Source organism: Aptenodytes patagonicus, chromosome 1, assembly GCF_965638725.1.
Source record: "Aptenodytes patagonicus chromosome 1, bAptPat1.pri.cur, whole genome shotgun sequence".
Taxonomy (NCBI): Eukaryota; Metazoa; Chordata; class Aves; order Sphenisciformes; family Spheniscidae; genus Aptenodytes; species Aptenodytes patagonicus.
Window position 1 is genome coordinate 213,460,789 of NC_134949.1, and position 16,656 is coordinate 213,477,444.

At 44.0% G+C, this 16,656-nt stretch overlaps 1 protein-coding gene across 7 annotated transcripts in view; it reads right to left on the reverse strand.

The window, feature by feature from the left end:
* Positions 1-16,656, reverse strand: part of CNTN5 (contactin 5) — a 721,166-nt gene that overhangs the window by 270,952 nt on the left and 433,558 nt on the right. For all 7 annotated transcript variants that reach the window (XM_076328246.1, XM_076328247.1, XM_076328249.1 and 4 more), the window contains one exon: positions 1,314-1,437. In XM_076328246.1, coding sequence (XP_076184361.1) covers positions 1,314-1,437 — 124 coding nt within the window. The remainder of the gene's footprint in view (positions 1-1,313; positions 1,438-16,656) is intronic.

Sequence of the window (16,656 nt, forward strand, 5' to 3'; positions counted from 1 at the left end):
CTGGGAGGGCTGAACATAGGGTTCTCCTCTTTTGGTGGGAATTTGTGCCTTTTCCTCATGGTCACATGCTATGTTTAATGGACTGATATCACTTTAACAGTGTGTGGAACTAATATACATATTTTTTTATCAATAAAGCAACAAATATGTAATAGAAATTACACAAGGAATGTCAATGAGGAAGAATGCAACATAGCTTTCATCCCACATGGTGAGGAGCTCATGTAATTCCAGTCTGAAGAATTTCTGGCCACTCATTCCTAATCCCATGTTACATGTTCTAGTCATGCCTGTGCTGTTTGGGGAGGTTGTGCCATGCATCAGATCCATTTAATGACTCACATTTGTTGCAAAGAGGCACATTCAGTGCTGTTGTGATGGGTATATCTAAAGATGGTACTGCCTCTGAATTTCTTCCAGCCATAGAAATGCAAGTCTAAGGAGAATTCATCCAGAGTGCTAAAGAATCCGCAAGTGAAATAAGTGTAAAAGGTAAAACATAAAATGCAGAATTGATGATTGTCACCTATGACAAAACACAGCGATAAGAGTCCTTATGTTCCCTTTGTAAGTGAAGAAGGACTCTATGAGAAAAGATAAAGGGTGTATGGAAAAAATAGTCAACCATATGTTCTCCCAGCCCTCCTACATCACTTGTAATTTGTATAAAATATGAGCAGAGTCAGATATAGCAAATGTATAAGGTGACTGCAACATACTGTTCCCACCTGTAAGTGAGCACCATTAATAAACTAAACTCTCAGGCTCACAAGTGTGTCATAACAGATCTGTATAGTACATATCTGTGGCATAATAGTCTGTATGGAAAAATAGGCAACAGACAAAGGAGTAAAATGGTGGACTTGTGAGTGAAAAAACACCAAATTTGGCTCAGCCATGGTATCCTGTATTGCATAGTCATGTCATTTAACATACCCGTTCTTTACTGCTTTCCCTATAAAATGGGATAGTATTTCTTGGCTTTATAGATCTTTAGAAAAAAAATCAGTTAAAGATTTTGATCTTGTCAGCTGATACAGACACAAGTCAAAAAACTGGACAAAAGGAGTCCCTCCACATGGATAGATGTGATGCACAGAGAACATAATTTGAAACTTCACGTATCACTTTGCCTTTATTCAATACCACTTATGCTTCTTGCTTATTCAGAATCAGAAAAAGCATTCAATCAGGAAAGCCATTTGTGTCACGGAGCTGTTTCTGTTATGTTGTTCTCCAAAGCACACTGACTCTCGGAGTGGGATTGCAGTGGCTAATATCCTGAAAACTAAAAAAATTTCTAAAACAGGTACCTGTATGTGGGAGTAGGATTTCCACGAGCTTGACAATTCAGAGATACTTTCTTCTCCTCAGAATCAGTTGGAAAAATCACATCATCTGGCTCTTGTACAAACACTGGCCCATAGTCAACACCTTCTGTGGAAATAGAAGTGCTATAGTTTAGGAAGTCTGAATAAATGTAAGTATATTATAGCTTTTATAAAGTGAGATTAAACTATGCAAAATTATGTTTGTTTTCCAGAGGCTCATATCACATTACTTCAGATGCTATATTAAAAAGCAATAGTTCAAAGAAAAAAAAAAGATAAGGAAGAAATATCACTAAGTTAACAATACAATACATAGTATGATTTAAGTGTTCATCATGCCTTAAAATGGCTTTCTCATCAGACATATTTTGCAGTCTAATGAGCAGCTCGAGAGAATTAAGCCAGCAAGAGGAGTTAACTCTGCTTGTAGAGAGCAAGGTAAACAAAAATTTTCCTGCTGCTTGCAGCAGCTTATCTCACAAAGAACTAAGACACAGTTTTCCCCTTTATGTCAAGGAGTTGCTAAGAAAAATCACTTGTAAAATTAATGGCAGCAACTGGTGGCTACTATTAAATAACATATAGCAAATTCTGACATTTCATTTTCCTCCACTGTCTTCTCTAATTTTGACATGTATCTATATCTTCATATGAATTTACATTTCTAAACAAGAAAAGCTGGATAGACCCATAGAATACACCTATGACTCCAATTCATTCATATTGTGAAGAGGGAAGTGTAACCTTCAGAAAAGTAAAAGGTTCCTGATCATGTAGGTCTGAATAGCTAAAATGCTCACTGTGCACTAGAAAACTGGAATTTTAATCAACTTAGACTTTCTCCAAACTCTTGAATGATTTAGTCCCATAATGCTCTCCAAATTTAGACTACTAGCCTAGTGATTTGGGTGAGGGGAGATAGTTACATTGTCCTACTACCTGCAATGAAATACATGGGAGCAGGGTTTTCTCTGTCAGTTTTATGGTTTCATATGTTCACGTCATAAAAGTCCTCCAACTGGTACTGAGGACAGCATGACACCTTAAGCAGTTTATAACCTCCTGATATATTCGTCCTATCAATACCAGCTTGAAGTAAGAAAGGTACACCTGAAGACTTTGGGTTTTGGTCATTGACTTATAAAAATTATTTACTGCATTGTTTTACCAAGTCCACACACTTTCAACCACATGTTATGGGTTCACAGTTTTGGGAACTGTGACTTTTTTCATACTGCTAATAGTTTCAGAAAGTTTGGGTGGACAGGAAAAGGTGCATGGGACTACGAGTCTTGGTACAGAGAAGAAAGTCTTGAAGTCTGAAAAAGGATGAGAAACATGGGAGACATAGGTCATAGTATGCTAGTTCCGAGATGCAAATTTCCATGTCTTTAAATTCTGTGACATTTTGCGTTTCTCAATTCTATTATTATCATATGGTGAAAAGACCACATGAAAACCCATTATGCTATTCAACCTTCCTTTTTAGTGACTATACACTTATTACACACTTAGTTTTTTGTCTTTTTACACTGCTATTCAAATGCAGATTTTGAAAATAACTTTATTTTCATGTATGTATGCTTCTGCTGAAATAGACTCAAATAATTAGCCTGTCAGTTTGTAAAGACAACAAATAAGAGCAGCAGCAATTAGTAGTTTCTGTTTTGCATCATTTTCAAGTTTATTAGCCCTTTTTGTAGGACTGTGTAAAGGAGTGTGAATTGTTCTTCTGCATATTTACATTACTTCCATGTTTAGGTACATTACTTCAGTTGGGTGTATTGGCAGAAATATATTTTCTGGGACAGATATCTGCATTATTTAAAAAAACTCAACCGCAGTAAGTGATTTCTGAAATGTGCTTATATTATTGAAGTTTAACTCCAGTACTAAGTTTTGAGCACTACAGTGAGGCTGCCACAGGGGCAATGAAATCAGCTGGCAAAACTTTTTTAAGAAAGGAAAATGTGGGTACAAAAGCATTGTATGGATTGTTTCTTATAATTTGGCTACCTGCTTCTTACATTGCACAAGATAAAATACTAATGAATCAAGCTAGAGTCTAGCAAAACCAAGAATTAATCAATGAATGCAAAACTAAATCATGGGTTTAGATTTAGGTGTTATTCCATGCAGATTAGTAGGTGTATGGATAGGGAGTATATTCATGAAGATTAATGATTTTTATCTTCTCTCTAGGAGTGACTGTAGATAGAATAGAATCACAGAATCATAGAATTGTTTAGGTTGGAAAAGACCTCTAAGATCTTCAAGTCCAACCGTTAACCTAGCACTGCCAAGTCCACCACTAAACCATGTCCCTAAGCACCACATCTACACATCTTTTAAATACCTCCAGGGATGGTGACTCAATCACTTCCCTGGGCAGCCTGGTCCAATGCTTGACAACCCTTTCGGTGAAGAATTTTTTCCTAGTATCCAATCTAAACCTCCTCTGGCACAACTTGAGGACATTTCCTCTCGTCCTATCACTAGTTACTTGAGAGAAGAGACCGACACCCACCTCGCTACAACCTCCTTTCAGGTAGTTGTAGAGAGCAATAAGGTCTCCCCTGAGCCTCCTTTTCTCCAGGCTAAACAACCCCAGTTCCCTCAGCCGCTCCTCATAAGACTTGTGTAGTCTAGGATTGCTGGAAAGAAAAGAAAAAGATGCAATGCTAGGTAGGTGCTGGTGTCACTAGCAGTACAGGTGTTCTTTCTACATGTACTATTTGCACCAATAATACTGAAATAATGTGTTGCACTTTCTTTTTGGAAAAATTACCTGAACTCTTTAGGTGGAGGCTGGCCTTCTTAATGGTAGTGGCCAAATGTATACTTGTGCTATGTGGAATAAGAAGAACAGGTTTTACTTCTGCCTGCAGTGAAGACAATGGTAACAGAGAAAGTTCAGTGCATGCAGGTCATGTTCCTAAAAGATTAAAAGATGTAGTTGGCTGCTAGTCTGCATTTCAGATGGAGTGTGGAGTACTGGCAGAGATTATCTGGAGACTCAGAAGCAACATAATAGTGAATGAGAATGTTCATCAGTTTGTAGCTAAACTGACTAAATGAATTCTTAGATCATATGGACTGCAACAGAATAATTGAAGAAAAAGGTCTATTCTGAAGAAACCAAAGGACTTGCTGAAAAGTCAAGACTATATATATATATATATATAAGGCTTAATAAAGGGGTGATTAAATAAAATGCAATGGGGTGTGATAAGTGATATGCAAGAAATCATAATAGATCACCTAACAATACTATCTTCATTTAAACTCCAGTGACAGACTTGAAACTGAAAATCTTAAGTGTTCTATGCCTCCTCTCTTTATTTCAAAAGCGATGAAGGAAACACAGTGAAGATGCAAATATTTCATATTTTAAAAATATTTTAAAACTATTTTTTCAAATTAAAATACAGGCTGATTTATAATTAAAGAGAAAACTTAATTTTCTTATACATAATGCTAATAAAAGCTCAAATAAAATGAAGACTTGTGAAGGCTTCAGTATTTGTATCAATGACGGGCACATAGTTTAGCTAGCACTTAGCATCTCATTAGAGGTAATGGAAAGTCCTGGACTCTTCCAAAACTGACCTGGAACACCACTGGAGGCTTACTGTATTCTCTTTTCTATGCAGGGAGTTTAAAGCTACATTGACGCTGTGGGACTTGAGAACATTTCCCAGAAGCCAATGCACGCTCTGCTAATGCTGCTGTTTCATGTGGGATGAGGCTCAGGGATGCAGACCTCATTTCCCTTCCCCTAATACAGATAATGGAGGTAAAGCCAGGTTGCGAGGCATGCAGGGAGTCATAGTGTGAGGCTGCAGATCTGCAAGTCAGTCGTGGAGCCAGGACTGAGGAGTGAATTGGATCGAATGGTGACTCCACAGCCTTAAATCTCTGAAACCGAGCAATGTGAATAATCACACTAAATTTATATAATTAATCCATTTCCCTAGAACAAATTAAAAAAACAAATATGCATGGCACTCATAATACAGAGATTTCTAACACTGGAGGATAAAAGTCTGCACTTTCAGTAAAATGTTTAATAGAATTTTGGCTGTCTTTTACCATCTTACCAACTTATCAGCTGTTATTTTAAGTAATAATTACTTATTAGCAGTTCTCAACATTTTCATATCAAAGAATCATAGAATCACAGAAGCATAGAATAATAGAATAGTTTGGGTTGGAAGGGACCTCTAAAGGTCATCTAGTTCAACCCCCCTGCTGTGGACAGGGACATCTTCAACTAAATCAGGTTGCTCAGAGCCCCCCTCCAACCTGACCTGGAATGTTTCCAGGGATGGGGCATCCACCACCTTTCTGGGCAACCTCTGCCAGTGCTTCACCACCCTCAGCGTAAAGAATTTCTTCCTTATATCTAGTCTAAATCTACCCCCCTTTAGTTTAAAGCCTAGTTTAAAGCCATTCCCTCTTGTCCTGTTGCAACAGGTCCTGCTCAAAAGTTTGCTGCCATCTTTTTTATAAGCCCCCTTTAAGTACTGATAGGCTGCAAGAAGGTCTCCCCAAAGCCTTCTCTTCTCTAGGCTGAACAAGCCAAACTCTCTCAGCCTTTCCTCATAGGAGAGGTGCTCAATCCCCCTGATCATTTTCGTGGCCCTCCTCTGGACGCGCTCCAACAGGTCCGTGTCTTTCTTATGCTGAGGGCTCCAGAGCTGGATGCAGTACTCCAGGTGGGGTCTCACCGGAGCAGAGGAGAGGGGCAGAATCACCTCCCTCGACCTGCTGGCCACGCTTCTTTGGATGCAGCCCAGGATACCATTGGCCTTCTGGGCTGCGAGTGCACATTGCTGGCTCATGTCCAGCTTTTCATCCACCAGTACCCCCAAGTCCTTCTTGGCAGGGCTGCTCTCAATCCCTTCATCCCCCAGCCTGTATTGATACCAGGGCTTGCCCCAACCCAGGGGCAGGACCTTGCCCTTGGCCTTGTTAAACCTCATGAGGTTCACACGGGCCCACTTCTCCAGCTTGCCCAGGTCCCTCTGGATGGCATCCCGTCCCTCTGGCATGTTGACCGCACCACTCAGCTTGGTGTCATCTGCAAACTTGCTGAGGGTGCCCTCGATCCCACTGTCTATGTCATTGATGAAGATATTAAACAGGACCGGTCCCAATACGGACCCCTGCGGGACGCCACTCGTCACCAATCTCCATCTGGACATTGAGCCATTGACCACTACCCTCTGGATGCGACCATCTAACCAATTCCTCACCCACCGGACAGTCCACCCATCAAATCCATACCTCTCCAGTTGAGAGAGAAGGATGTTGTGGGGGACCATGTCAAAGGCCTTACAGAGGTCCAGATAGATGACATCTGTAGCCCTTCCTGTAGTCCCTCCATCATAGAAGGCCACTAGGTTGGTCAGGCAGGACTTGCCCTTGGTGAAGCCATGCTGGCTGTCTCAAGTCACCTCCCTGTCCTTCACGTGCCTTAGCATAGATTCCAGGAGGATCTGTTCCACGATCTTCCCAGGCACAGACGTGACACTGACTGGCCTGTAGTTCCCTGGGTCTTCCTTTTTTCCCTTTTTAAAAATGGGGGTTATGTTTCCCCTTTTCTAGTCAGTGGGAACTTCTCTGGACTGCCATGACTTCTCAAATATGACGGATAGTGGCTTAGCAACTTCATCCGCCAGTTCCTTCAGGACCCGCAGATGGATCTCATCAGGTCCCATGGACTTGTGCACCTTCAGGTGCCTTAGATGGTCTCGAACCTGATCTTGTCCCACAGTGGGTGGCTCTTCATTCTCACAGTCCCCGCCTTTGCCTTCTGCAGCTTGGGCGGTGAGCCTCGAGCACTTGCCGGTGAAGACCGAAGCAAAAAAGTCATTGAGTACCCCGCCTTCTCCATGTCCCAGGTAACCAGGTCTCCTGTTTCGTTCTGGAGAGGGCCCACATTTTCCCTTGTCTTCCTTTTATCCCCGACGTACCTATAGAATCTTTTCTTGTTGCCCTTGATGTCCCTGGCCAGATTTAATTCTATCAGGGCTTTAGCTTTCCTAACCTGATCCCTGGATGCTCGGACAATTTCTCTGTATTCATCCCAGGCTACCTGTCCTTGCTTCCACCCTCTGTAGGCTTCCTTTCTGTGTATGAGTCTGTCCAGGAGCTCCTTGTTTATCCATGCAGGCCTCCTGGCATTTTTGCCTGACTTCCTCTTTGTTGGGATGCATCGCTCCTGAGCTTGGAGGAGGTGAGCCTTGAATACTGCCCAGCTTCCTTGGGCCCCTCTTCCCTCCAGGGCTTTGTCCCATGGCACTCTACCAAGCAGATCCCTGAAGAGGCCAAAGTCTGCTCTCCTGAAGGCCAGGGTAGTGTGCTTGCTGTGCACCCTCCTCAGTGCCCTAAGGATCTTGAATTCCACCATTTTGTGGTCCCTGCAGCCCAGGCTGCCCTTCAGCTTCGCATTCCCCACCAGCCCCTCCTTGTTGGTGAGAACAAGGTCCAGCATAGCACCTCTCCTCGATGGCTCCTCTACCACTTGGAGAAGGAAGTTATCATCGACACATTCCAGGAACCTCCCGGGTTGCTTATGCCCTGCCGTGTTGTCCTTCCAACAGATGTCGGGGCGGTTGAGGTCCCGCATGAGGACCAGGGCTTGTGAGCGTGAGGCTGCTCCTATCTGTCTATAGAGGGCCTCATCTGCTTGGTCTTCCTGGTCAGGTGGCCTGTAGCAGACCCCCACCATAATGTCACCTGTCCCTGCCTCCCCTTTAATTCTGACCCACAAGCTCTCAGTTGGCTCCTCATCCATCCCCAGGCAGTTCCATGCACTCCAACTGGTCATTGACACAGAGGGCGACAGTCCTTCCTCGTCTCCCCTGCCTGTTCTTCCTAAAGACCCTGTATCCCTCCATCCCAACACTCCAATCATAGGAGCCATCCCACCACATCTCCGTGATGCCAATAAGGTCGTAGCCCTGCAGGTGTGCATATGTCTCTAACTCCTCTTGTTTATTCCCCATGCTACGTGTGTTTGCATAGAGGCATTTAAGTTGGGCCCCCACTGAAGCTGTCTTACTGGCTGGCATTCCTTTGTGCTGCTCTTCAGGCACTCTCCTGCTGACCTGTGATCCTTCTCCAGGCTCTGGGCATCTATTGCTGGCCCTGGCATCAAACTGGTAGGAGTGGGATGGATTGAGGTTCCCCTCCCCCAGCATCTCTAGTTTAAAGCCCTCTTCACCAGCTTGGCAAGCCTATGACTGAAGATGCTCTTCCCCTTCTCTGACAGATGGACCCCGTCAGCCCCCAGTAGACCAGGTTTCTCAAAGCGAGTCCCATGGTCTAAGTAGCCGAACCCCTGGCTGTGGCACCAGTCGCGTAACCATTTGTTGACTCGCCAGATTTGACTGGCCCTTTCAAACCCCTTCCCTTTGACCAGCAGGATTGATGAAAAAACTACCTGCGCTCCTGAGTCCCTTACTGCCGCTCCCAGGGCTCTGTAGTCCTTCTTGATAGTCCTCAGACTGCTCCTGGCTGTGTCCCTGGTGCCCACGTGAAACAGCAGCAGCGGATAATAGTCAGTGGACTGTACGAGGCTTGGTAGCCTCTCGGTGACAGCCTTATGCGAGCCCCCGGTAAGCAGCACACCTCTCTAGAGAGTGCGTCCGGTCGGCAGATGGGTGCCTCCGTACCTCTCAGAAGAGAGTCGCCTACTACTATCACCCGTCGCCTTTTCTTATTTGCGCTGGTTGTTATACGGGGGGCAGATCGGGCTGCATTACTCAGCTCCAGCGCTAAAGAAGAGACTTAAGGAACCATAATCTGAATTTATAATTTAAAACATTCAGTTCCATGGTAAATTAATTGTTGATATTCAGCATTCAGATAAATGGCTTCAAATTTATCCTGGAAATTCTGTAATCACCATACTGCTTCGCAGTTTTCAATTTGTTGAAACTGTTTAATTTTGATTCTTGAATAACACTGTGTCTTCTTTACCTTTTATACTGCCTGTATTGTTTCTGAGGCAGACAGGCCCCCTGAGAGAATAATGTGCAGACTAAAACCTGGAGTGCTTGGAGAAAACATGTATCTAATGATCAGTATGGGATTTAATCAGCCTTCTCAGGAATAGGTGAATCTCATCTATCACTGCTTTTAGGGACTGGAGATTTTAAGTAGGTGGCAATGAAGTTCAACTGTTGAAAAGTAGATATGCATTAAAAGTTCCCTTTTCAATAACTTTGGTGTCATTGCCAATCTTGGTGCATTACTTGATTCAGGAATTCCAAGCTGTATCTACATTAATAACAACAGTGAGTGCTTTGGAGAGCTTGATGTCATTCTGCTTGAGGATTCCCAGTCTGAAGTGGGTGACCATGTGAATTTCACCTGATTACAAATGGGAATTTCTTAATTTCTCTTTTAGGAATATTGCATCACTTATTAAACACTTATTTAGTCACCTTCAAAAACCTAGATACAACTTCTTCAGCATACAGCATAACTGCACATTGATTAATATTTACAGAGATTGTTCATGTGTCATTTTACAAACTAGACTGGAGGACTGCTCAGTTTTGCTCAAGAAAGTCAACATCAGGATTAATAAACTCTGGTTCTTAGTCCTAGGTCTAATCAACTGCATCAGTCTGCTCTTTCTGATGAGAGTCTTCCTTAAAAAATTAATCTCTGGGTCTTACCACAGTTTGATCATGAACAGTTGTAGCAGTATGTTCTTTGAGACCTTACACTAGTCTCACGAGTAACCAAGGTGAGGGTTAGATTTTTAGATGACAGTAGACATGGATGATTGCCAAGGAAAAAGAGAAAAAAGGGCCTGATTATAAAATCCACTTGAGCAGCTTTACACATATGAACTATTCTACAGAAGCAAACAGGCTTATATACGTGTTCAAATTTTTACAGGATTAGAAACACTAACCATTTGAGAACCACACAGCAGAAGAGTTCATAAGCTAAAATGACCACCACTCCCCGCTCTATATCCACAGTACATACACTCCAAACAGCGCTACTGCAGTACATTACATACCGGGGCAGGTTAACCCTGGCCGGCTGCCAGGTGCCCACCAGCCGCTCACTCACTCCCCTAGGGGAGAAAATAGGATGAAAAAGCTCCTGGGTTGAAAGAAAGACAGGGAGATCCCTTACAAGTTACTGCCATGGGCAAAACAGGCTCAACTTGGGAAAACTTATTTCCAGTTAAAATAGACTTGGGTAGTCAGAAACAAAGACAAAAATTAAAGCAACGCCTTCCCACCTTTTTCCAGGCTCAACTTCCCTCCTCCACCCTGACTCCTCCCAGCCATAGAGCTGCAGTGTATGACACAGGATCTACGGGAGATCTCTAAGTGGCTTCTTAGGATCAGGACAGAGACTCCAGCATGTCTGAAGTGTCCTGGAGACCCAACTTCAAGCATGTGAATTCATCTGTACAGGGTGTTCAGTTCCTAACAGATAAATACCCAGTGCCATTGGGGAGGTCGTGGGGTGTCTGAGACCCCCAGGCAGAGCAGACCAGCCCTGCCCTGTCCTGGTGTAGCGGCTACAGGCCAGGTGAGGCTCCTCGCAGCACCTGAAGTGACACTGCAGAGCCTGTTTCCAGACACCTGATCCCTGCTCTCTGCAGCCAGGCGTGAGCTAACTGCCCATGCACAGAGACAGCGGACTTCCAGGTGTTACAGTTGGGATTAAAATAAGCATTTAGTGCATTTTTTCCAGGTCTCATGTCCTATCTGCCAGTTTCATGTATATCCATAGCATATTAGGATGTAAGACAGCCCAAGTGGCATGTACATCAGCACATTAAACACCTGAATTGCTCCCTGGTGTTTAGACACCACATTTATTTGTCTGCAACCTCCTGCTGAGCTCCACCTGCCTCTGTCCCAGCCCTGACAGCAAGGAGGAGGCCCAGGGGAGGTGGGGTGGGACAGGACAGTGAGGGCCCAGGAGGTGACAACAGCCCCAAGTGAGAGGCTGTCCCCACACAGACAGGAGTGACAGCGGGCTCTCCATGTTGGCTGTTTTCCCCACAGGCTTGAGTTATGGGGTTTGTCCATCCCACTGCATTTGAACAAGGCTGGAGAGCAACGGTCCTTTTTCCCCAGGCAGCCAAGTGCTGGGCCTTCCATCAGCCCTGGCTCCCCCAGTGATGTAGTGGCCACGTGACAGCGGGCAGAACGTTGGTGGTGGCCGTGTCACAGGGGGTTGGTGACACAGCCGCCCAGGACGGGTATCGAAACGGCTGCGCGGTGAGCCGGCCCAGACTGGAGGCGAGCAGGCGGGTGAGCGAGGGCTGAGGCGAGAGGGCAGGGAGGAGGGCAAGGAGGGGAGGGCAGGGCTGCTGGGCCGGGGCAGGGAGGCAGGGGTTGCCCGTGGCGCGACAGATGGCGGCTGCTCCTCCTTTGTCTTCCAGAGCCACAGGCTCACACAAGGACAGCACCAGACCGTGGCGTGCTCCTGCCCTCAGCCACACAGCCAGAGAGATTCGCTATCTTCTACAAGGACGCTGAGTTAAGGCATCAAGAGTCTGGCACAGCCCTGGGCAGGGCTTGCCCATGGTGAGCCAGGGTGGCTGCCCCATTGTTTTTTGTTATCTTGCCTTTCACAGCCACAGGCCCAGACAAGGACAGCACCAGATCATGGCGCACTCCTGTCCTGGGCCATACAGCCAGAGAGATTCTCTACCTTCAACAAGGACACAGACACAAAGTTAAGGAATCAAAAATGACACCAGATCTTGGCACCAACCTAGTGATGCAGTTGCACTGTCACTGTGGGCAGCAGGCTGGTGGTGGCCCATGCCACTATGGGACGGGTGTCGCCTGGCTGCCAGGGATATGTGGGACTGACAGCCTTGGCCTGAGGCTGGAAGAGCCCTGGGCAGGGGCTGCCCATGTTGAGCGAGCGTGGCTGCTCTCTCTGTTTGTTGGTATTATCTTGCCTTTCACAGCCTCAGGCCCAGACAGGGACAGGACCAGACCATGGCAAACTCCTGTTCTCGGCCACAGTCAGAGAGATTTGCTACCTTCTGCAAGGACGCTGACAATAAGTTAAGGCATCAAGAGTCTGGCAGAGCCCTGGGCAGGGCTTGCCCATGGTGAGCCAGGGTGGCTGCCCCAATGTTTGTTCTCCTGCCTTTTCCAGCCGCAGCCCCAGACAGGGGCAGGACCACACCATGGCGAACTCCTGACCTCAGCCACACAGCCAGATGGATTCCATACCTCCTACAAGGACGCTGACACAAAGTTAAGCCATCCAGAGTCTGGCAGAGCCCTGGGCAGGGATTGCTCACGGCAAGCGAGGCAGGCTGCTCCCTTTTTATGTTTTCCTGCATTTTCCAGCCACAAGACCAGACAGGAACAGGAGCAGACCGTGGCCACTCCTGTCCTAAGCCACACAGCCAGAGATTCAGAACCTTCTACAAGGACGCTGACACTAAGTTAAGACATCAAGAGTCTGGCAGAGCCCTGGGCAGGGCTTGCCCATGGTGAGCCAGGGTGGCTGCCCCTTTTTTTTTTGTTCTCCTGCCTTTTCCAGCCGCAGCCCCAGACAGGGACAGCACCACACCACGGCGCGCTCCTGTTCTCGGCCACAGTCAGAGAGATTCACTACCTTCTGCAAGGACGCTGACACTAAGTTAAGGCGTCAGGAGTCTGGCACAGCCCTGGGCAGGGGTTGCTCATGGTTAGCCAGGGTGGCTGCTCCCTTTGTTTCTTTTTCCGCCTTTTCCAGACGCAGGCTGAAACACAGGGACAGCACCAGACCACGGTGCACTCCGGTCCTCGGCCAGGCGGCCAGAGAGATTTTCTAACTTCTACAAGGACGCTGACACTAAGTTAAGGCATGACGAGTCTGACGGAGCCCTGGGCAGGGCTTGCCCATGGTGAGCCAGGGCGGCTGCGCCAGTGTTTGTTCTCCTGCCTTTTCCAGCCGCAGCCCCAGACAGGGACAGCACCACACCACGGCGCACTCCCGTCCCCTCCCTCCGCAGCCACTAAGCCACAGATTTCTGCAGCTTTTGACAACGCCATTGACCTAAGGACAAGGAAGCGCACACAGCCCCAGTCTGCACCGCGCCATGGTCCCACAGGCAGCTGGAGGCTCCCCACGGCCCCGGACAAGGGGAGCTCCGCGCCACCCGCCCTCTCTCTCTGAAACTGACCTTGACATAAGAGTCTCTGATTCATGAACCGTTGGCTGGTTCTTCCGGTTTGTGTGGTCTTTTGGGGGAAACCTCCTGGGCCTTTTCCTTATTGTCCTTATTTTCTTATGATATTTAATTTATATATCTTTGTATATGTGCATATATATGCTATATATATACACATTTTTATACACATGTATGTTCTCTGATCCCTTCAGGAGATCAATTTATGTCCAAAAGCATCAGTTTTGTTTGCACCCATGTTTTAACTAATAGTGACCCATGCTCTTAAACAGGACAGTCCTGTGTGAGTTTTTTCTTTCTAACTTAAGCAAGAGCTTAAGAGTTTAATATTTAGCATACATACTAAGCGTATGCCTATTTCAATTTAATATTTTAATTTCCCAAGGGAAATATTTCTGTTCCTCACACAGGCTTTTAGTAAAACAACCAGTTTTCTATATCTTACTTAAGTGCTATGAGACCAGTGATTTATTATAGAGGCACATATGTCTTGGGATTACAGGTATGCATTGCAACCAAGCAATGTAACAGCTAGCTTGTGGTCCCTTTACAAATTTTAAGTTGCCATTTTCAGTCTAGGCAATTAAAAGCACTAAGCGCTCTCATTAGGATTTACTATTTAAACTGGTATTGCCCAGAAAGGCAAGGATATGGAAAACATTCCAAATATTAGTAAAATCCCTTTTTAAATTCTTGAGTATTCTTGAGAGCAGTACTCGAATATTCTTTGAATTCCAAGGTTCTCCTAGCAGCACATTTACACCTACAAAATACCGGAGTGTATGACTTCTTAGTAACAAGTATTTAAATCCTCACAGGAATGGAAACTGGAATCTGTGTATCCTGCACCTCAGACAGTAGCCAAAATGTGGTTTCTCTCTCTTACCTACAGAGACACTTTCATTCTCTCCCTCAGTTACTGATGAAAGAAAACCAGATGTTCTTTAGCTCTTCTTGCTGAGCAATGCAAATACCATGAGAACAAACTGCAGATAAGAATAAAGTTTCCCGTACTTTCAATTCTGTAGTAACTGAAATAGTGTCATTCCTCAACAGTCAGCTTTCTTGCCACCATCCTTGATATAATTCCAGGTCAATAAATACACTGTGAAAAAGAATGAATTCCTGGAACCCTGGGAACACAGAGGTGGGCAGGAAGGAAATATAACCTTGTTCAAAGACCTGCATTAAAGCTGCATTGGCAGTATTATTTTTAGCATCTGATAATTCTGTGTGCTGTACTTTTAAAGAATAAAATAAATTATTTTCTTTTTAAAATGTTTTCTTAAATAATTTTTTACAAATATACTTGTCTGCAGAAGGAGAAGGTGTAGCAAATTCTACACTGCACTGGTCACTTGCATCAAATATCATTAGTGTGGTTTGACCACTGTCTGCAATGTTACAGTACCATTCAGGGTATATGACTAGCATAAATAGTCATCTTGGTGCCATCTTCTCAGTCTGAGGTACTGGTGAAAGGAAACAACTCTTTTCACTCTGGTGTTTTTCACCAAGCAGACAAGGTATCTGAGGGGATATGCTCAGGCAGCATGTGAATAAGGGGGAAGGAGGTATTCCTTCAGGTCTTCTCCATTTCATCTGTTCAGGTCCCTTTAGGAACACTTTTTTACTGCAGGTGATACTGGTGGATGGCTTTGCTAATCCCTCTGAAGGTGGACTAGACACATCTTCAGAAAAAACATCTGTTTTCAGCTGTTATCCTGACACACTGACAAAATTTGTCCAAATGGCAGTTGGGAAAAAAAAAAAGTTGTTCTCCTTTGAAAGCAAAGTAACTCAGCAAAATTTAAAAAAATAAAACCCACAAATTTTTACAGGACCAGGAAAACAATGTTTTCTTATCTCTCTACCTTTTTTTTTGCCCATTTTTCAAAGGCCTGTTGAACCCATGTGGAAATGGAAGAATTTTCTAAAGAAAAACTACAAGATACTGTAAAATGATAAAACTTTTAAAGCAGCCTAAAAGGAGGAGTAACTAACAGATCTTCCATCCTAAAATACACATTGGACTCTGCATACAGACCCTACTCAGAAAAGTACCTACTTGACATATCATAGACCAAACCGTATCCCAATGATCTGTCAGTCCTGGGTATTAACATGTTCAGGATACGTTCAGAAAGTTGCAGGAGTTGCTGATAAGACTATGTATGTTGCCGAAATGTGCATGTCATCAGAATTTATTAAAATAAAACAAAGGTGTTTCATTTCAAATTGGTCCTACAAAGTGAAAGACACTTTTTGGTAAAGGTGGATCAGGTTTTAGTGCTACTCATTATCAAACTCACTTTTGAATTTCTTTCTTTCCTGGTTTGTTTTCAGTTTGTGCTTGTATGCACTTGAGGTGATGACTCTAAAGGACCTTCTGATTAACCTTTGTTACCATGGAAACAGACAGTTTAACCTGTTCAGTATATTCAGAAAATATTTCAGATGTATAAATAATCACCCTGCTTTCAAAAAAACCATATTGCTTTCTTCAACTAAGAGCTAGAAACCCTCTTTTTTTGGCTTAAACACTGAAAAAATGTATTAACTTCAGTGCTAATGTTGATTTTACAAGTAGGTTCTATAATAGAACCTTTCACTTAACACCTAAGAAATAAAAAGTGACTATTTTATTATCCCTATAATCTGTCAAAATATAAAATTTCCTTTAATATAATGAAAAAGAAAAAGCCCACTAATTCATCACAGCAAAATATGTTCTAATGATTAAATCTGTGTGTAACAGATTTTAACATTAACAAAAGTGGCTGCAATTTACAATAATTATTTTGCATATATAGAAGCAGACACACACATATATATACATATGTATAATTATAACACACGCTTTTATAAAATACATTTAATCTTAAAACTATGTTTCAGTTAACTTAAAAGTCAAGAAACTTTGAGGAGACTTTCCTTTTGACAGGTAAGTTCAGGCAGATACACATGCCCTGAGGTATCTACATTGATTCTAGTACGCTGCATGCTGGAACAGCGTACAGTACATGCATGACTGAGTTTAAACTGCAAAGGAGATAAAATTATTTTCTTATATTTTCAGATTTTTCTTTTCTGAAGCAGATACGTTTATTTGCTTATTAGGCAAGATAAGACAAGTTT